The sequence below is a fragment of the Camarhynchus parvulus genome, chromosome 2 (assembly GCF_901933205.1).
Source record: "Camarhynchus parvulus chromosome 2, STF_HiC, whole genome shotgun sequence".
Classification (NCBI taxonomy): Eukaryota; Metazoa; Chordata; class Aves; order Passeriformes; family Thraupidae; genus Camarhynchus; species Camarhynchus parvulus.
Genome location: NC_044572.1, coordinates 80708422 through 80731311, shown reverse-complemented (window position 1 = coordinate 80731311; position 22890 = coordinate 80708422). Strand labels below are relative to the sequence as shown.

Sequence of the window (22890 nt, the reverse complement as noted above, 5' to 3'; positions counted from 1 at the left end):
TTAGAGTATGCACATTTACAAAGACAAATGCACTCAATGTGTAAACCAACTAATTCAAATTTTTACTAATACAAAATATATTTTCATTTTACATATGAGCTGGGTCATCAAAAAAGTAAACTGCTAGGCTATTTATAAACATTGGTTGATTTAAATAAGAAAATCTGAGAAGTTGCTTTTTGGCACTTTGGATACAAAAATAGTAAGTGTTTCTCAGGAGTTACAGCACATGTAATGTTTGTTCAGCCTGCCTAAATGTTATGGGCTCAAAGGAATTACTTCGATTTGGTGCTGATATAACTCAATGGAAGTGAAAGAGTGAAATAATACTACTGTAAACGTGGTACTCCATTGCCCTCACAGCTCAAAACTCTCCACAAGCTGGTAAAGCCAAGAGGACACTCATAAGACTCTAATGGCCCCAACTAGCTTCCCCTGGGTCCTCCACCCACAACAATGAGCCAAAGAACTCTATTTAACCTGATCCTAACCCTGGCCTGTGGTTTAGCTTCCTACCTGAACTTCAGACTTCTCTCATTGTCATGATGTCACTAGGATCTAGACTCTTGGTTGGGTCTGGTTGCAATCTCCAGGCTTGCCCTGCTCCCCTCCTGCAGGTTATGGGATGGGCCCTGGCTGGCAAATATCCCAGGACCTTCTGCTTTTTACAGCTCTGAAAAGATTTATCCAAGTACTTTGGCTTAACACTGACAAAAATCCTGGCAAATAACTGATGCCTCATTCCTCTAGCTGCTTCACAAATTATTTGACAAAATTTCCTAACTTACCACACCCTCTGGAAAAAAATTAAAGGCACTTAAAAATAATTAAAACTATCAGGACATAGCACGGAAAACAAACAAAACCAAGGAAGAGGGAGGAAGGTTAAATGTGAGCAAGCTATGAGTGAGAAAGGTGAAGGCTATTGGGAGTGAAGGGTCATTCAAAGAGACATGAAACAGTGACAGAAGAACTCAGAGAGCAAAAGGCATCCCGCAGTAAACTCACAGGCACATTCATCCCAGGTTGCTGCTGAACTGGATGGAGATAGAAAGGACAAATAGGCTGCAGGCTACAAAGGCAAAGCAACATAAGCTTATTGTTCCTTCAGAACTTTTGCATACTAAAATCCAATCCTTCTGGACTGCTATTATTTCAACTCATCATAAGTAACTTTCCAGTTTGTAACTGCTTTTACAGTGCACCCATCGTTGCAATGCTCATATAATTAAGAAAGTATTTCTCAAGGTTTTCTTTATTTCTTATCAAACTTTTATTCCATGTTTAACTAAAATGAACAATTACTATAACCATCTACAGTCCATCACTCCAAAGTCTCTCCAAACTGAACTATTATTTTTTTTCTATGTTTAATCTTGTTGTGTCCTGCCCTGGACTGCCCTCTCAAAATCAATAACTGTTATTCATGCTGGGACAGAGCTAAATAACAGCAGATACAATCTACGTTTGATGGTGATGGCTTTCTGGTTGGGCAACCTATTTTCAGAAAGCAATTTACAGAAGAACAAAATCCTCTCCTCCAGAATGAAACGGTAAATATTCATGGCCTTGAAACAGCGAGAAATGTTCACACGTTCTGTGATACTGATCCTTTACATCTAGGTGTTAGAAAGACCAGGTCCCCGGTGATCCATTAATACGTAAATGTGTGATGCAACCTTGCTTCAATGAACCTCTTAATCTGAAGAAATGCTGGAGTTGGTGTTTAATTAAATGCCTCACTGAAACTCTTCATAAAGGTTACTGACTTTAGTTTGCATCCAACAGCAATACAGGATACTACATCATCCATAAAGAAACACTGAAGTAAGCTGTAAGTGCATATTGGAAGGAAACATCCGCATACAGCTCTTGGAATGGATGGCTACAGGACTCCAGATTTTCACACCAATGCTAGTCTTCTGCCATCTAGCTTTCTGGTATTCCTCTGGAAACAACATAATGCACAGAAGAGTGGCAGTTTATCTGAATATATTCTAGCTTGATTTAAAGAAATATTTCATTCCTGTTAAAACTGCAAATACAAAAATTAGAGATGCATGTAGGGTCCACATAAATTAGAAATGTAATTAGGGTGCATGTAAAATAGAATGAAAGGCTTGAACTTGACATTCTGAGCTAGTGACAAAATACTTAGTCTGGTGCCAAAACATCTGGTGAAATCAAAATCTGAGCTAACTTGATCTGCTCAGGGGTTAAAAAATACATACAAACAATTAAAAAAACCCCACCAAGCTTGAAACCTTACTAAAGATATTTGAGTTCAAGGTGTATTATATTTATTGAATAGAAAACAAAGCCCTTGAAACCTCCTTCTATGTTATAGAAATGCTTAATTTATTTACAACAGAAAATATGAACTCACAGCATCAGTAACATAGTGCTGTGACCTTATTATGTTTTGTTCTGAATTCCAGGTCTTGAGGCTGGATAAGTTACAATTCAAACACAGTGCAATCAATTTTCAAGGAGAATCAATTTTCAGGGTCTCAAGGGACAGAAGCACGTTGCTTCAGCCCAATTGTCTGGCACTGCCAGGAGCTCTCAGGTGGCTCAGGAGGAATGAAGCGAAGCAGATGATGAAAGATCTGCTGCAGACCCACAGCCTTATTAATGGGAATACTGTACTGTACAGCAGTGAAGTTAAAGAGAGAGTGAAAGGGAAGGGAAAACCAAGGCAAATAAAGGAGAAAATGTCCTTTGGAATACAACTGCACAGAAGAAATTCAAACAGACCATAGGAAAAAGATAACTCACCTCTCCTCACGATTCTGTCCCACGCAGACGCGTCCTCCATGCCGAGGGGTTGGATTGCTGCAGGAACGCTGGCGAACTTGAAAGCCTATTCCACAAGTGGTGCTACAAGGTGACCAAGAAGTCCATGGTGTCCAGCCTCCATTTCTGGTAGAATAAAAAGCTCAGGCTCTGTCATCTGTTATACATAGCGAATGGCTGATTAGGTGTGACTGACAGCAGAATCTGGCTTACTAATATTTCTGTAGAAGTCATTATCACTGCACCGTGTTCCATTTCTTCAAGACTACTGAACCAAAATAAAGGTGCTATGATATTCCATATTCTGTGCTTTGCAATGAATTTGCTTTTGCTTTTAGCAACTGCTAAAAGTACCTCCTTACATAAGAATTACAAAGACATGAAGATATTTAGTTGCTTTTGGTCACTTTTTTCTGGGCAAACTACATATGCAAACTCCTAGAACAATGTTCTGAAGCTAACTTTAAATTACATATCACTTTCAAGGAGATTAAAATGTCAAATTTTGCCACCTTGTCTGAAAGTGATTAAAGCCTGGAGGAAAAGGAGGCTTAAAGGACATCATATTGCTCTCTACAGCTACCTGAAAGGAGACTGTAATGAGGTGGGGGTTGGTTTCTCCTCCCAGGCATTGATCTCTTGATTTTAACAAGGGACAGAATGAGAGGAAATGGCATCATGTTGTGTCAGGAGAGATTTAGATTGGATACTAGGAAAAATTCCTTCGCCAAAAGTGTTGTAAAGCATTGGAGCATGCTGTCCAGGGAAGTGGCGGAGTCGCCATCCCTGGAGGTATTAAAAGTCTTGCAAATGTTGTACTTGGGGATATGGTTTAGTGGTGGACTAGGCAGCGTTTATTAATGGTTGGACTTGATCTGAAGTGTCTTTTCCAGCCTAAATGACTCTATGCCACTAAAGTAAGCACTAAAATGCATTAGTTCTTAATTTCAATTAGTTCTAATTTTCAGTTCGTTCTCAATTTCAATTTCAGGTTATTCTGATAAGATGTCAATACCTTGCCTGCAATTTAACAAAAAAGCTAAGAGAGTTCACACACTTGTATGTACCTTGCATATGTGCAATTTTGGAAAGGACTCCCACTTGCCCCCCCCTTTCTCCACCCCCCCGACAAAAAATAACAAAAAAACAAAACCCTAGAAAAAATATTACAGACCAAAATTCTGAAAAGAAATTCCATATCCTGCACTAGGCAAAAAAAAAAAAAAGTACTTCAGTTTTATCCAAAGCTTTAAATGGCTAGTTATTTGCAGTTTTTGTACTGGTAGAACACAAGCAAAAATAAAGAAAAATAAAACTAAACTGTATTGATCTTCTGATGTTTAATCATAGAAGCAAAAGTTAAAACATTGCCTTACTAATATAGCAGTGTTAATAGAAGTAAGACGTTAAAAGAGTAGTGTAATAATGCCAAAGGTAGAATGCAAATGCAGTCCCAAATCACATTCCAAATTCTCTTCTAAACCTGACAGCTGTTGTTTGATTGTTCAGTATCACACAGCATGTTTATCTTTTCTATCATTCTCCTGACCTGATGCTACATATTATTAGATTTTTAGTAATTCTCCTAAAATAGACTATTTTCACTTACACAGCTTGCAGTTACCTTGTGCAGAAATGTAATCAGTTTTATTCACTATCATGAAGTGATTGTGACGTTGAAAAAAAAGAAAAAAAACAGAAAGAATCACTGAAAATAAGCAGCATGCACCAGTATATGTTTAATCTTGCAGTTAAAGTATGTATAATATATGTGTAAAATGTTTTAAACATGAACTTCTGATGCAGTTCCAAATACATAATGTTCTGAGTCTCTTTGAAATGATCAGCTCTCACTGATTTGCTCTGGGAGTCGTCAAGTTCCCGAAGAAGACAAAAGAGTGGCTAAAGAGCTCTATACAGACTGAAAACAGAACTTGCTGTCACTATTGTGATACAACTAAAAGATACAATGGAAACATTTTTCCAGGGCAGAATGGGGGACTACAATGGTAATATGAGACCCCCCAAAAAGAAAGGCATTCTAACTTCCAGAAAAGAAACTTGTATGAATTACAGAACTGAGAAAAAGTATCATACTTTGGATATTATCTAACACTGATTTTTTTTCTTTCAGAGCTTTTGTTAAAATTATCTGAGGACAACATTATTTGGTACACAGCATTTGAAATGACTCTGTGCTCTCTGACTCATTCTCTCTCCTACAAAGTCTGAGAGAAACTTTCTAATGTCCCATTTGCCCTTTCATGCATAGAACAGGATCAGTAGATTTAAGGGGAGATTTCAAAGGGTAGGCTTTATTCTGATTAAGTTGAAATTTTTTAAACCACAAATGACAGAACCTGAAATTGTCTTGCATACCTGGAACAGTTGGCAATCTCCATGGTTGGCCCTTCACACAGCCATCCTCCACACTGAGGAGCAGGACTGTCACACACGCGCGTCCTGCAGAGGCAGGAGCCGACACTGGCCCCGTCAGTGTGGGTGCAAGGTTTCCACTGTGACCATGTCCCAAAATGTCCATCCACTGTCAGATTCCTCATCTAGAAAAAAACACAAGAGAAAAGCGTACCTGAGGCTTGGCAGTTCCTTCACACAACCTCTTTATTCTGCTGTGCATGAGGATTTAGCCTTCAGCCACCAACAACAGCAGTCTCCACTGGAGAGATATACCTTCCGTACAGCAATCTCCCATTATAATTCCTGTAGCTGCATAACTTCCACAACTTCTGACCAATCTAAGCCACTAGATGTGAACACCATAGCAATAACAGAAATCACAACTGACTGTTACCTTTCAAAACCATGCTCGCCTACCTCTTGATTGTCTTCTGTAATCCTTACTTCCTGAAATTTTCCAGTGAAAATGGAACCTGGAGACCGACTGTAAAAACCAAGGTCAAAAGGAAGAGCCAGCAGAGGATAAGGAGAAATGAAGAAGAAATTCTCTGTGAGGAAGACGAGACACTGGAATAGGTTTCCCATGAGAAACTGTGGATGCCCAATCCATGGAATTGTTCAAGGCCGGGTTGGATGGGGCTTTGAGCAACATGGTCTAGTGGAAGGTGTCCCTGCCCTTGGCAGGGGGGATTCAAACTAAATGATCTTTCAGTTTCCTTCCAATGAAACAATTCTAAACACAGATGCTGAAGGATAACAAACGGGCTGATCAACTCAAATCTCCATGATGAGTGTCTTTCTTTTAAAAACAGATTTTTGTTGGTCCTTTTCATAAGGGTGAAAGGTGGTTTTAAATATGACAGTCTCTAAATGTTATATGAAATTCTATGTATAAATCCTAGAAACATCTGCAAAAATCAGCACTTAACCCTACATGATGAAACAGTTTGCTCCCACAGAATTCAATTCTCAAACCCTTTTGCTGGAAGGTTCATACCATTCTCTTCTTGACTAGAATGTTTCCATCAAGCAGCTGTAACACATTTAATATGAAATCTTCATTGCCCAGATGAAACAAAATTAGCTAGAAAATTAGTTTTTCTTAAGAAAATGCGGCAGGACATGGCAACTTCAGCTCCCAGACAAGGCAAATTTTCATAATATTCTTTTAGCAAGGTGTTAATCTTGAAAAATCTGTGATTCTAAATGGAAATTATGGCCACTTTTAAACTTAAATATTAAGGAATTTGCACTTTGTTTGCTGCATGTTAACTTTGAGTCAAGACAACAGCACCAACAAGTCCAAGCAGCATTTAAATTCACTCTTAGTTAGAATAAATATGTATCACTTGTAGTCATGCATTTTTAATCCAATGTGTGAGAACATAGCACTTCAATACTTGTTTACACATTGAAATAGGAATTACAGTTGTAGATTGTCATAACTGACCTGAAATGGTATCTTCCTTTACTATTTTTAGTATTTTAGCAGTGGTGAGAGAAGTGTATATTGCACAAATACTTTGAAGATACAAGATATTCAATTAGAACATAATGCATGTTTCCACTGGCACTTCGGATGTTGGCTGCTTCTTTCCACTGTGGCAAAGATACTATGATTTCACTACTAATTACAATTCCCACAGTTTATTTTCACAATAGTCCCTCGTGCAAGAACAGCTATGTGTATATTCTGCCAGGTACAACCGACATAACCATAATTAATAATTTCAAAATCTGTTGACAGCTGTTTATTGAAAATAACTCACCAACCTTTGCTCATGTAGAGTTTACATTGATGGGTTTTGTTAGACAACAATAAATACTTCCTTTTAAGTGACAAGCAGACTCATTCTCTCTTACACTGCTGATCTAACAAATATTTATAGTCCATAAACCAACAATTCTATGTCCCCAATCTAATTATGTCAGAGATGTGAAAATGCCTTTACTGCTTTCTGTTGCTGTGCTGCATCAAAACGTCTTTATTGTTGCACCTACAGTTTTAAACTAAAGCTTGTCTATGGTTACACAAGCTAACAGCTGTCTATGTTTACCATAATACATATTAAGTGGCAGAGAAGTATACATAAAACATAGCTGAAAGCTTGAACTCAGAAAGAAAAATTGATGACATATTCTCTCTCTTCATTATTTTTCTGCGCTCATGAAAAGATCATCCCACTGGGGTCTCTGATGTTCCCCATGATTCACCTGCTCTGTCTCTCTGTGAATATCTCCTTTTCAGAAGTGATATCAAACAATTTCATCATACGACTGCAGGAAAGAAAAATGTTCCAATGAGGGGCCTTTGCAGCCCTCACCAGAATCCATGCCCATTAACTTTTTGCCACCTGGCACCTCTAGGGCAAAATCATAGTCAATGACAATCACATCTTGGCATGGCTACACTCCGCTTTCCCTCTCTACCAACCTGGTTCTGTCACCTTTTCTCTTCTGCAGATAGCTTTAGACCTTTCTTCCCTCTTAATGTCTTCCAAATATCCACCTTTGTTTCAAGTCTCTCTGCACACACCTCATCTCCCTGCTTTGTGCCTCTGCACTCTGAGTAAAGGTCACAGTTTTTAACTCTGTCAAGAGATCTTTGGTTTGAGATTACTTTTGGTAGAATTTAGTGAGCCTGTAGAGTTTCCTGAAGCTCCTAATGAATTCAGATCCCACACCACACTTTCCCCAGGAATAACTGTAAAAATAAAGCCATTTCATGTTCCATACTTCTGTTAAACAAACAAACAAACAAAATGAAAACGCAACCAAAACCAAAGCTACTAGATGTTTTTAAGTGATGGATTGCAAGTTGTCCCACTGGAAAATATTTCAAAAAAACAATGAACCTTCATTGCCATAAAAATTATTGGATGAATAATAGGATAGATCAAATGTGCCATAGCATTAATTAGCGTCCATATTAATGCTCGATTGCTGTACTCGTGCAAACTGAAACAACCTAAAAATAAAATTGAGAATTAAATCAGAGCAAGATAACCAAAATAACCACATTTTTCAAAACTGGTCTTCAAAGCCCAGAGATGGAAGCATAGACACTCATGTATCTCTCCCTTTCACCTCTCCTACCATGACATTTCTATAAGTACTCAGCCATATGAATAATTCTGTAGGAAATAATTTCTCAAAGGAAACTGGTTACACTCTTTATTCTGGACTAAACTATTGTATAAACAGACCTCTCTCTGATCCAATTTTAGAAGAAACTGGTCATTCATTAGTCTAAAAAAAATCTACAATGTTAAAAAGATCCGAGTGATTTTACTAACAATTAAGATATTGGAAGCAGTTGGGACCAAAAGAGGGAAAATAGGTTTTGAATATTCTGTTATTTTCTTCTTGTAACAGTGTCTTGAATATATCTAGCACATGTTAAGGATGCACATAGCTCAGTTGCCTACAAAAATTAAATTAATTACATCTTGGTTTATATATCCTGTGAGCACAGCACAAAAAAATGCTATAAAAACAAATATTTGAAAGGCTCACTAAGCAAAATAGTAATTGATTGCAGTTTGCCAGAATGCTGTGTTACTTCAGAGGAAAGTTCCTGTGGAGTTTTCCAAACTGTTCAGCAATGTGTTACTTAGTGTATAAGGCTTTAAAATAGTAAAGGCATAAACCCACAGTTTTCAATTTAGATAATTCTAAAATTTTCCTTATATTATGCAAGTTCAATCTGCTCAAGACAAAATTTCTTTGGAGTTTCACCAGGTCTTTGAATCTCAGATCAGCAGGATAAGTCTCACAGCTATGGATAAATTTCTGAGCAAGACTTAGGTACTCCCCTGCTTTGACTAGACTGCCATATCCTGTGCACATGTCATATAATAGATACTAAATAATTGTTTTTCCAGTTGAACGGAACAGAATGGAATTACGCTTTCTAAATTATTCCCCCCTCCACCCCATCTTGGCCTTGGGTTCTATATCTGCAAAAGAAAATAAGGCCTAGTGCCACAATTCAAAGACTGAGCACATGAGCAAGCTGACTGTCCATGCAAATAACAAAATAAGGCATTTCAATAATCATAGTATTTTCCCCAAAGTTTCTCCAGATTTCAGCTCAAATGCTAATGCAGATGAATCCAATACAGGCCTATTTTATTAGTCCTCTATATGAGAAGGTGGAAACGAATGACAGGACATGACACAAACATTTTTTAAAAGTTTTAAGAATTTGAAAAAAATGTTTTTAAAATTGCTATTTAACGTCAAACGTAGTCAGAACACAGCCGCACATTCTCAAGGCCCTCAGAATCAGTGTAGTGTTTGTATCTATGAGGCTGCCGCAACACATGTAGAGAGCACAAGTCAGAGCTGAAATAACTTTATATTGATTTTGCACATCTTTAGTTCACTAACAAAGCCCTGCTTAGGAGAGAGAAGTGTCATCAAGATGTTAAAGGGAGCTTGTAAACACATGGAAATAGGAACACGAATGCCATTTGAGCATTAGTTTATAGATGCATGTGCTACACAGGTGAGTGGGGACAAGATCAAGAAGTCCTTACTAGGAATGAAAGTAGAACTGAGTTGGAATGGCTCCCTCCTTATGGGCAGGAGGACAAAGTAGCTAGGATCTCAAAAAAAAAAAAAAAGCTCAATAGCACAAAAACCCCTCTTTTTGCATGCTTTTGAGCGAGGGAAAAGAATGAATATTAAAACAACCAGAATAAAATTTAAAATGAGAGATACATATCAAGTTTGTTGGTGCTTTTTTATATTATATTAAATTTATTCAAAATATTTTTTTAAAGAGAAGTGTTAGGCCACTGTAAATATGAACCTTGCATTTATAGTAATTATCACATCTGTTATTAATGTGTGTGAGCCTTAACTCATGGGATTCAGCCTTCCAATTTGTGGACTTTAGAAGATGATATTTGGCTTTTTATATTACCAATAATAATCCTAAAAGAAAAGATTTTACCATTAGTGATTAAACTTTTTCAAAGGACATAATGGAGAAAAATTCTGCAGGGAAAAATATATCAATATCACTAATCTTAGAAAATATTTGTTTTCAAGGTGGGAAAATAGACATTACAGATAAAAAACAACCACTCTTTAAAATGACTCTAAATAACTTTATCACAGAAGTAATTTAATAAGGAATAGAAAAGAAACTAGGCATTCTGCTAAAATCTGATGGGAAAACCTAATGAAAATGATATTAAATGCAGTGTTCTGAGCTTGAAAAATCGATGCCAACTCATTTTCATGAAATTCACATGGAATCAAAGGTTTCAAGAGACAAATGAGTGCATTTGGACTTACTGGACACACGGTAATGCTTTGCTCCCACTGACTCATGCTCAGACTTTCTTCCAGCGTTGTGCATTTCTTCATCACCATGTCCCAGCCACAATAAGGGTCTTGAGATGCAATGCATGCACTGTGGATGAAAATCAATCAGATAACCAGGACATTTATCTTCATTTGTACTGACCAAAGATTTCTAAATAACTATGCAGCATCTCCTGGTACTTCATAGGCAGATAGTGAAATTCATCCCTGTTGTGGTATGGCACAGACAAAATGACCAAAACCAGAGGAAAAATTAATTTGAATGCCTATACAAAGCTAGGATTTCTTTTAAATGCATAGCTGAATTTCTGTCTACATGCATGGTATATTGTCTTGACTGACTGCTGTACTTAATTACTAGAGAATTATAGAAATTCATAAAGAGGGTATATTGTGTGCTTCAAGTAAAAATTTCAAGAGGTTACAGTTCTTAGCCATTTCTGTCAGTTTTGGCATTGTAGATACCATCTTTTTCAGAAATCAGAGGACAGTGTCTGCTCTTTGAAATTAATTAGAAAACTTTCTGATCTGTTTTCTGCACTTGTATAAAATTTCTGGAAGTTAGTTCAAAGGGGCACTGGTGGCTGCCATCACACCTCTTACATATCACATGCTGCACTCAACACTCTCTCTTAGGGGCACATGAGGAGGGAAAGAAATGGATCACAGAGAATGATGGTAGTCCAGTTTCATACAGACTCTGAAAGATCCACTGTACAAAACTAGAAGTTCATTTCGCTAATAAATAGCAGGCTTCTCTTGCTAAGGTCTAGTGTAAACAGTCCAGGCAAGGGGTCTGCAGCTTCATAGCTAAAGATCCATAAGAAAGGAGGTGAAACTCCCATTATAGTGAAGCACAATATAATTGGTTTAACACTTGTAAGAATACCTGTAAATTACACATAAAAATAATTCATTCAAACATTTTGTCTAGATCGTAAAAATTGTTAGACTGATCGTTTTTGTTTAGCTCAAATCTATGGGCATTATCCTTCTCTCTTTAATTATCTGTTCCCATCACATCTGTTGACTGAGGGGCCACAGAGATGATGAAGCATCTCTCCAGTGAGGACAGGCTAAGAGAGCTGGGAGAGCTGTTTAGCCTAGAGAAGAGAAGAGAAGAGAAGAGAAGAGAAGGCTCAGAGAGGATCTTATCAATACGTACAAAACCCTAAAGGGAGCATGCAAAACAGAGGATCCAGGGTCTTCAGTGGTACCCAGTGACAGGACCAGAGACAACGAGCACCAACTGAAACACAGGAGGCTTCAACATCAGGAGACACTGTTGCAGAAAGGGCGACTGAGCATTGGTACAGATAGCCCAGCAAGCTTCTGGAATCTCCTTCCTTGGAGATATTCAAAAACCACCCAAACACGTCCCCAGACAACTGGTTCTAGGAGGCCCAGCAAGCACTGGACCAGATGACTGACCATCAGAGACCCCTGACAACCTCAAGTGTTCTGTGATTCTGTTCTAACTAATTTATGTGTTTTATTGATATTTCTATTTATCTCTGGCACTCCTCGTGTACTTCCCTGTTAACACCTGACCAAACGCAGACTTACTAATTCCCTGGAGTGTTTTTCCAAAATACCATTATTATAAATTTCAAAGAATTCACTTCCACATTCCACTTGGCAATGTGGATTACCAATACCATGTGGGAGCATAGTTCTCATTTGCAAAAGGGGCACAACGTAAGAGGCATAACGGTCAAAATGGGTATGGATACCACTAATCAGGATTCCAGCCCAAAGATGAAGCTTCTTGTTTAGGGAATTTGCTGTTCAGAAGAGAGTTCCCACTGTTGGCTCCTGCAGCTGTGAGCGCTTAGCATTTTTGCAACTCAGGCTACACGTTTCCATTTAACTATCTAGAAAGTGAGAATCAACATTAATGCAAATTATGGAAAGTTTTAAGCATCTTGGTCTTCCAGAGTATGCAAGACGTGATGTCCAGTATTCTCCTTCTGAGTATCTCTGATAAAGCATGTGTTTGAGGAGAAAATAATACAAAAACAAATTCAAGGCTGACAATGCACAACTGGCAATGTTAATGGTAACACTGAAATGAGAACTTGCGCCTCAACGCTGAAGTGGTCAATTTTCTAACGTCAAAGTGTTCATATTTATAAACTCAGTTATTATGCTTTAGAAACTTTTTATTAAAAGCAAAAATATTTCAAAATCTTTTGAAATATACTTTTACTTAGAACCATACCCCCTCTTTAGTGGGAGTAAGCTGATCCTTCTCCCACTCTGGTCTTAGACCCCATTTCCTCTTTTGCTTTTGTTTTTACTTTACTACGATTCGAGCAAATCAAAAAGACTTTCAACTTTCATTACAAGTCACTCCGAAGTTTAAAGAAAGATGCTAGAAACATATTTTGACTGTCCTTACAATTTTCTGGTATCAGAAAATCCTAGTTCCATGAAAGAAAAGAAAGTTCTTGAGCTGCTATGATAAAGAATGTTTGATCACTCTGTGAACACTCAGTGGGGTTTTTTTCAGTAGCTGACCAGGTTTGGACCGCACTGCAGCAAGGTACAATGAGGTGAATCTTTTCAGAATTTAGTTAAAAAGATCCATTGAGCACATGAAAATTATCATTTTAAGAAGTTAGTACTCAGCTAACCTCATGCAGATGACAAGAGGATAACTTCCTCCACAAATTAGAGGCACTACCATTCTTCAGTAATGGTTTTCTTTACACTACAATGCATTACAAAGAAATTAATCCTCTAAACATATGAACTATTTTTAAAAAAACAACAAGGAATTTCTTTCAGAGAAATATTCCTGGCATGAGAAACTCTAGTTTTGCTGAGACCTTTTTCACTAATATGCTTATTATTTGTCCCAGACATTATCATATCTAAGTTTCATATTGTAAAAAAGTTTGATTTTTTAAATCTTATATCCAGAGAGAAAAAAAGAAACCTAGAAAACTGCAATTCAGTATCATCAAACTCCTTCAGCTCACTGTGTCAGACATATTCAGGAGATGTGGCAGGACCACACTTAAATAGCTGCCCTGTTCTCAGGTATTGGCACAACAATTTTTTTCTGTTCTCCACCCTGCCTCACATCTCAGAGGGTTTTCTTATTTCTTTTTTTCAGATCACCTATGTCTCTGAAAAGCAGACATAGCTTCTTTAAAATTTAAAAGAGGGAGGTAATATGAGAGTAAGTTTTTATCCTTACTGCCTAATTATGTCGCTTTTTAAAACCATTTTCTTTCCTTTGAGGGATGATTCCTTTGATTTAATGTGTGAGTAATAGCAGCTAATTATTTTTATCTACTATGCCTAGATAAAACAGAGAAATGGATAATAAGTTAACAAATAAAAAATCAGATATAATAAAACTTGTAAGTATAAAAATATCAGAACTTCTATCTTAAACGGAAAATTTAAAGGGACTTAATTTGCAGTTATGTGTCCTTAGGAAAATTTCATACTGTTTTAAGTCTCTTTTAATGAATCTCTCTCCCAAGAGACAGTAGTAAGAGGAACAGCTTCAATTGTACATGAAATAACAAAAGAAACTATAGAATGTGGCTGTCAAATTTATGTCAATTTTATGTAACTAAGGAATGTCAAAAATCAGATACCACTACACATCTTAATCTCCTTTTCCTCCCAAATCTCTCTCTGAATTACAGTAATTTTAGGTGCCACTATTGGAAAATTACATAAATTTTAAAGTTGGTATTAGGTATTTCATTTGACAGGGCCCTTTCAGACTGTCACACGGCAAATAGCAGAGCTGGATAATATATTTTGTCATCTTGTCTCTAGAAGTATACCTTACATCTCAATTTCAGCAGAGAATGAATGTTTTGTCTTTTAATCCCAGTAGGCACCAGCTCACATCTCTAAGACTTCACATGATTTGTCCCAGCACTGCTAAAACTGGCACTTTTTTCCAGGAAGGAAATTCAGGAATTAAGTGAAACTGGATCATTTGAAGACTCTTGATGCCACTTACCCTATCAAGTCAGCACTCTCTGCAAAAACATTCAACAGCCTTTGGCTTCTCTTGACTGATTCTAATTTTGCTCTCTGTTGTTACTTCACATTTTTTACCAAATGTAAATGATAGGTAGCAGAGTGTGTCTCCTGCAAGGCACACATTTGGCAGTGGTGCTACACTTTAGCAATGGGTTTTGACTGACTACTAACTGTAAGCAACCTCACTCTAAAGCAAGTCAGTAAAAGTCAGGTTATTTCTTCAACAATTTTATAATTATCATCAAGTAGGCCAGAAAAATTGTCCTACTTCAGTTATATTTGAGATGATTTCTTGAGTCAGAAAATAAGGCAGAATTAAACACAATTCAGACAATTCAGAGCAAAATATGATAGAAATCTTACAGACTTTTAGACGAAAATGATTTTATATGTGTTCCAAAGAACAAAAAAAACCCCCCTAAGTTTAAAAGCTGTATCATAATACCATTAATTTTTAAGGGATTTTAAAATTTCCTTTGATGGGAAGAATATATTCCCATATGAACATGAAAGTATTAATCAGGTATCCTCTGAGAGCTGTAACATTTTATTCATACAATACATATAAATGCAAGTGGTACATCTCCTAAGACTGTTCAAGAAACCTTTTTCTGTCTTTATCTATACACAGCATTTCAAAGAGCTGAGTCTCCTGACCCTTTCAATCATTTCTACTGAAATATCCATGCCTACATAGTCCCCATTACCACCAAATGTGACCTGACACTTTGTATATCAGGAATTGAACCAGGGTCACCATCTTATTTTGCAGAAGGCAGGTTCATCACTGCAAATTCAAACACAAAACTGAAGCTATAAGCCTGTCTCATGCTCCAGATGCACAGTTGTATCCATTGCTGAATGAATACATGAATGTGATACCAGACAAAGGTACCTATCAGTGTTTTCATTGCTACTGGTTTTGCAGCTGTATACATATACACGTGTGTGCAATGAAGAACAGGCATCTAAAGACACAGATGAATGATCCAGAAGAAGATAAATGGTAGAGACACAACTTATAAAATCCCAAGTAGCTCAAGCTAAGATGCATGCCAAATATTCAGAATACTGTTTAACCCTCACCTGAACTGGTAAGAAAATCAAATCCTTTAATCATTTCAGACACTCTGAGCAGACTACCATTGCTTCCTCTTATTTTAATTTTTGTAGCATACTCCAAATTCATTTAGATACAATTCAATCTTGCAAAATCACTGAAAATACTGGCCTTAAACCCACAAGGTCCTTCCATCAAATCCAGAATCAAAAATTTATGTATAAAAGTTGTTTATATTAAACCATTCACTGAATGTTGATACTTCCAAGTGACTATACATGGATCAAATGTGAAAGACAATTTTCAGAGCGTCCTCTCAACACCCTCCCTTCAGATATTTATATCCATCGATAATTCTCCTCCCAGTGTTCTCCTCTCAAGGCTGAACAGGTCCAGCTCCCTGTCTCACCTCACAGAAGAGATGCTTCAGATCCTACCTATCTTTGCTGCCCTGAACTGCACATGCTCCAGCAGCTCCGTGTCTATCCTGTCCTGAGGAGTCCAGAACTGCACACAGCACTCCAGATGTGACCTCACCAAACTACAGGGGCAGGATCACCTCCCTTACCTGCTGGCAGTGCTCTTCCCACTGCACCCCAGGATACCATTGGCCTTCCTGGCACCCAGGACACACAGCTGGCTCATGGATAACCTGTCTGTACAGAACCCCCAGGTCCTTCTCCGCAGAGCTGCTTTCCAGCAGGTCACTTGCAGTCTGTGCTGGTGCCTGGGATGATTCTTCCCCAGCTGCAGGACCTGCACTTGCTTTTGTTGAATTTCAGAAGGTTCCTCTCCACCCATCTCTCCAGCCTGTCAAGGTCCCTCTGAAGGGTTGCATAGACTTCTGGAGTATCTTCAGACTTCTGGCCTCTCCTCTAGCTTTGTGCCATCAGAGAACTTGCTGAGGAGCCACCTGCCTCTTCAGTCAAGTCACTGATGAAAAGTTAAACGATGCTGGGCCCAGTATTGACCCTTAGGTGACACCACCAGAAGGCCTCCAACTAGACTGTGACACTGATGACAATCCTCTGAGAGCTGGCATTCAGCCATTTCCCAACCCACCTCACTGTCCACTTGTCCAGCCCTTCCTGAACTTGCCCATAAGCACCTACAGTTACTAATAGTAAACAGACTGAACTTAGAATTCCTGAATCTTTTGATATTTTAAAGCAACAAAATTAATTGCATCATGATATATGAAAACCACAGGACTGTTTTACATCTTTCTTTCTTAGGTCACTTTTTTTGTTTAAAACCATATCCTACTAATAAAATCTGAATTGCAAATATGTAGTTGAGTCTATCTGGTTTACTTACATCTTTGCAAACTAAATGCAAAAGACATTTTTCTTTCCCTTATAAGGCTACTTGAAGAAATAAACTGGGAGCAGGCTGTAAAATTCTTGTTTGACAAAAATATCTGCTTACAACACAATACATACATACATACATACATACACAGATCACACTTTGAAGGGTTGTCACTAGAATTTCAGGGGCAGCAAAATGTAAATGAACAGTTTGTCTCTAATGCATTTTGCAGGACAGATAGACACTTTCTGCAAAAGCTTTCATCTTCACAGATGCAGAAAGGGTCAAGCTATTCCCTCTGCAGTGTGGGACTAATATTCTACTACTTTTGAGTGCAAAAAACTTAAAACTGTGCTTATTTCATAATTCTGCTGACTTGAATAGTGTCCATAAGTTGACATCTATTGAAGGTAACTTTTCAGTGTATCTCATACCCAAAAAAAGAATTGCCATTTTTAATATGTGCTTGCAATCCAGACTTGCAGACAGGAGTATGGTTTATCCCAGTCTGGGAAATTTATGAGGACTCTGATTCTGGAATATTACTCTGGAATCACTAATTCAGATCAGTCCTCATGTGGTTCTGACATTATAATGCAGCAGCAGACTTCTCATATTTAAACTGGAATAAGGCCTGCATATTTTGAAATCAGGAAATCCACCTGAATATCCAAAAATAAATACATTGGAATGATTATTTCCAAATAGCAATTTCAATTCCATTTGTTGGCAAGTTCTTCTGGATCCATGAATACCTAGTAATGGTTTAGACCACGTACTTGTTATTAGCTTGTATAGTATCAGTATATAGGAATAATTATTTTACTATTTAATGTTATAGAGTGTTTATTACCAGGAAAACAGGTTCCTACTGAGTGTGAGGGTACTTCTGAGAATGCAAAACCTACAGCTAGGGCAAAATAAAGGAATGCAAAAGCTGCTGAAATACTTAAACCAGTATGATCTTACTGGACTTCTAGGAATGAAATAAAGTATATATTTTTTTCTATTAGTTAATTCAGTACTCTTTTTAGCATTTTGCTGTCAGAGTTTTCTTGTATGTACAGATTACTTAACTGAAGGCTCACAAAGACACGAAAATAAGAATAAAGAAGTTCAAAGCGCAAATGTTAGTTATAGTAGAATAGCTATGATAACATTACTTAGCAAGACAAGCTTGTGACCCAGCAGTATTTTAGGTATACATTGTAAAAAAAAACTCAAAAATTTCCAGAAGTTGGCAGGTTTTTTTATGTCAGAGAAGTCACTATTTGTACAGCTTTTAGCAGATGGCACTATTTATTTACTTAGACATAACATCATAGGAAGATTAGTTTTCAAGCCTTTCAAGTGTGTGAAACCTATCTTCCATCAGAAATACCAATCCTTGACCCTTGCTTGGTGAGATTTTAAAGAACATTGGGCTGATACAGACTTTTGTTGTCCTTTCAGAACTAATGCACTGAAAATGCCAGTACAAAGTATAACTTTGACAAATTCGCCTCAGAAAAAAAATCACTGCCACCCGGGGTTGCTTTTGAAGACTACAGCTGCCAACAAAAGAAAGCTGACTGTTTCTTTGTTTCAGGGTACAGAGTGTCTACCCCCATACTACAGATCTTATTCCTTATTATGGATGCATAGAACCTTCAAAGTGAAACACAGAAACTGAAATTTTAGAGAGTTTAAGTTATCTTCTCATGATAATTATTCTGTTTATCTCACATTATAGTTAATTAGCACATATTCAATAGTCAGTTGTGCTTCATGCTTGGCCTACTCAACTCTGAAGAAGTAGAGATGGAGAATCCATCTGTGAAAATAGCTCCAGTGAATATCATTGATGGATTTCTATAAAAGTTTGACAAACGTGGGAATTGCAATACCCAGGTGATAATAACCTGATCAAACCTTAGGGATTTTCCCTAAGGAGAACTGAATTCAGGTAACTGCTCTGCTGCTTCCTGCACCTTGAAGATGGCAGGGTTTTTTTGGGAACTGATTTTCCAAAGTACTGGCACATCCCAAATTACTTTTCTCTAGCTGACTCTCAAAACCAGCACAATTATGACAGGATGTTCAAAACTATTCAGGCTTTGGCAGAAGTCTGCATGAGATATCCTCCATCTGCCCCCCCCAGAGAAAGTGGCAATCCAAATAGCTGGCGTGGGAAAGTCATGAATGATGGAAACATCAGGGCATAATGGAAAGTTCTGAGCAACCTAAACTATGGGTGTGACAACAGGTTTTACCCATGGTAAGGTCTGCTGTCACAGTAATAAAGTGCAGCAAACTGCACTTAAAACACAAAAAAACCCAAAAAAACCCAACCCAACCCAACCCAAACCAAACCAAAAAACCCCCCAAAAAACCCAACCAAAGAAAAGACCCCCAAAACATTCACCTCCAAATATATTTTCAAGAGCCTTTGTTAACAGTGTTTATAGCAGTAGAGTCATGACTGGAGTGTGCTGAAGCAGATAGAATATCTGTCAGAGCAGCAGCAGGTCACAGGTTCCTCCAGCACTGAAAAGTGCTGGAGGAAGACTTATGATGTGCAAAGCATATTAGAGTGATTATTAAGGAGACATAATAAATTACAAATAACAGCAACAGCCACATGTTTTAGAGGCTACTGTGGAAGATGAAGCAAGGAATAATGAAAAACAATTACAATGGACAATCTCAAGAAAATTATCTTGACATTGAGATATTAGCTCATGAAGGAGTCTGCTCAACAGAGGGACTGAAGCTGTATTGTCTGAAAGCTCAGCAAGAAACCTAAACAAAGAGATTAGATAAGATTAGGCACTCATCACTCTGCCATTTACACAAAAGGAGCAGGTGAGGTAGCACATCTTCAACATTTTGACTTTTTAAAGGCTGTTATTCATACACAAGCATGCTCTATTCCTCAATAATTATGTGAAGTGGATACTGAAGAGTCCACATCCTTGATCTGGGGAAGTGACTCTAGTTATCACTGATGGAATTTCAGAATGTAGCTTTGGCATGGTTATACAGCCTTAGGTATGATAAATGTGAATACAGAAATTAAAATAATAAAAAAAAACCCACAAAAACCACTATGCTCCCAGGCATTACTTTAGGTAAGGTTTACCCCTTATTTTCTTTACTCATTGTTACAGCATAGAAGTAATAGTTAGCCAGATAATAGAAGAATGTGAGTATTAAAGCACCCAGAAATGCAATGAGCAAGTTTTTTTAGGTGTTTCAATGCCTGGAAAAATGTATAGCTCCAATTAATGTACTTGTACTCTGCCCACATGCAAAAAGAAATCCAGCATAAGCCAGGAAAAAACTAGTCAAACCAAAAGTAAATTATAGGTGAGAGAAAGATTACATCTGCATTCTTCAAATAACCTGAGTCCGTAATGATAGATGAAAAGAAAATTCCTTTTTTTTTTGTCTGGATCACATCTGTAAATCCTCTCCTTTTTCACAAAACAGAGCTAGAATTGATGGTGAACTCTTTAACCAAGAAGAAAAGCAAGGATGGCAAGTCTTTTGGTGCAATGAATATTTAATTACTACAAGAGAAAGTCATACAACTACAAAAGACATGATTGAAAAACCCCACAAGGAATCAGTTTATCTCCTTTTAAATAAGTCATTCCACTGGAAGATGAGACTTCATATACCTCTGGGCAGAGGAATAAATTATCATTTGAGCAGCATTTGAGGCATTTAACTACTGCTCTCAGTAAAATGGGAAAGGTACCACTTCTTTTTGTTTTGTTTTCTTTTGTTCTAAAAGAAATTTTAAAAATCAGACCATTAGATCCCAGTGCTCAAACAGGGAGAGGAATGAATAGCCTGCAGCCATGCATAGGGTCTGGGATTTGAAACAGCAGTCCTACCCTGCAAGGGCAGAAGCATGTTTGGGCTTTGCAGCATTGACACGCCTTGGGAATTGTCCTGAGAGAAGCAGAGGTACCAGGGACCTTGGGCATTCACTCCTCAGTAAAAACAAAGTGAGGCACCAGCCTTGAAATGTCCAAAGTGAACTGCAGGCTTGTCGTGAATACTCACCACCACACATCCTTTTTCAACTCTCTGAACCAAGGAAAGATGAAATTTCCATGGAAACTGAAACTTGATCCTATGTAGGCCACTAAACCAAAAAAATGCTTAAAGCAGAGACTTGCCCATATAAAACTTTTCCCTAAAGTAAGCTTTGCAGGACTTCCAATGGGGATTCAATTATTCTTCTATTTCAATAGAAAACGCCAAAAAATATGCTACATTAGACAGCATAAACAAAAACAGGCTGATAAAAAACTGTTGAAAGGTAGAATTCTTCCCTTCCCTGGCCTACTGTTCTCTAGGGCACACCTCTACTTTCAGTCTAGTTTTCAACCCAGTAGGCTTTCACTTCCTGCATGGTACCAATCCCCATGGTGAGACAGGTCCCTTGGAAATGTCCTTCCACTGTCACCAAGCCACAACTTTACTACACCTGTGTCCCATGGTCACCTCCCTGCTGTGACCAACTGTGTGGTCCCTGGGACGGCCAGAAATGTCTCCACCTGTGAATGGTCACGCTGCCTTTTAGGGGAGGTATAATACCTCTGTGCACAAATAATGTCTCTGTGAGCCTGTATGTTAAACAAGGTGAAGCTAAAACAAGCTAAAAAAACAACCACATGCCTCTGTCATGGTTCTCAAAACATCATGACTAGTTAATGAGTGTCTATCTGATGTGACACAAAACAATGGCACTGAATTACCAGGACCACACATACCAAAGGGAAGGTACAACTAACTAGATGAAATTAACAATCTCTAATAGCATGTTTTTCAGCCCAGATGTATTTTCAGATAGTTTATTGAAGAGTTGTGTGCTGAACTTTAAGTCCCTTAACTATCATAATACAGTCTACAACCAAGTGATTATTTGTAAGTTATCCTCTTTCTTTGATTGAACAACTGTTGGCTGCATAGCCCTTTACCTAGTAGAATATTCACATTTTTACATTACAGTCTGCTGATCCAACACTGCCTTTAAGCAGCCTCTTTTCCAAGTACTCTTGATTCTCAGTTCATGCAACCCAATTTGTTTCTGAATTCACAGACATATTGTTTATTCAGTTACAAAACAGCTTTAAAAAATCCAAAAAACCCCCTAAATTTGTTCAAGTCCCAAGCTTTAAATATATTAAACCAGCAGCTATATGACACTTTACCAGATAACTGTTTTCTATATAAAATATTTCTTACTGTTTCACTTCACAATTTAAAACCTACATAATGACACTTCAATTCCTCAAGAGCCTCATCTAGTCCTAACAAGTTAGTACAAGTAGTCAGAGACACTTTTGATAAACAGGGTACACAGGAAGACATTGTTGAGAGAGACAATTAATTTGGATTCCTACTTGCAGCCATTTACCCTTCCCATTTTTCTCCAACCCCCTGCACATATTTTTTTTCCAGTCAAATAAAGCTAGCTGATTCTTCATACCTGTATGTTTTGTAAAAGAGACATCTCTTCAGGGGGACCTTAATCACATGTTCCTGAAGGCCCACAAAAAGGACACTCTGGCTGTGCAGGATCTGAAGGCTCCTGATGGGCTCTCGCTGGCTTTTCGGCAGGAGTTCAATTTCCTCAAGCAGGCAGCTGCTTGAAGTCTGGTTCACTGGGGCAAGTACTTTCTTAATAGTGCCATAGTCTGAAAAGGCAAGAGGAAAATGAGTTACTAAAAATCACACTAACAATTCTACCTGCTTGGTGTCATTCAGTGAAAAAATCTTTGTGTTGGATGCTTTTAAAAAAGCCTCAGAATGCAGGATTATTTTGACTGAAGTCTCCTTATGTATTATAGTACAGTTAAAAGAACTTAGAAAACTTTAAAGTCTGTTTTCACGTGATGCAATACATTAAAAAGAGAAAACAAAGGAAAAAAGTTTAAAAGTTATTAGTGTAGAACAGT

General features: G+C 37.7%; 1 protein-coding gene across 5 annotated transcripts in view; it reads right to left on the bottom strand.

Moving 5' to 3' along the window:
• Window positions 1-22890, bottom strand: part of SEMA5A (semaphorin 5A) — a 314550-nt gene that overhangs the window by 73890 nt on the left and 217770 nt on the right. For all 5 annotated transcript variants that reach the window (XM_030969771.1, XM_030969785.1, XM_030969762.1 and 2 more), the window contains 4 exons: window positions 22422-22629; window positions 10522-10639; window positions 5176-5357; window positions 2779-2922 (listed from right to left, as the gene is read on the bottom strand). In XM_030969771.1, the coding sequence (XP_030825631.1) occupies window positions 2779-2922; window positions 5176-5357; window positions 10522-10639; window positions 22422-22629 (652 nt within the window). The remainder of the gene's footprint in view (window positions 1-2778; window positions 2923-5175; window positions 5358-10521; window positions 10640-22421; window positions 22630-22890) is intronic.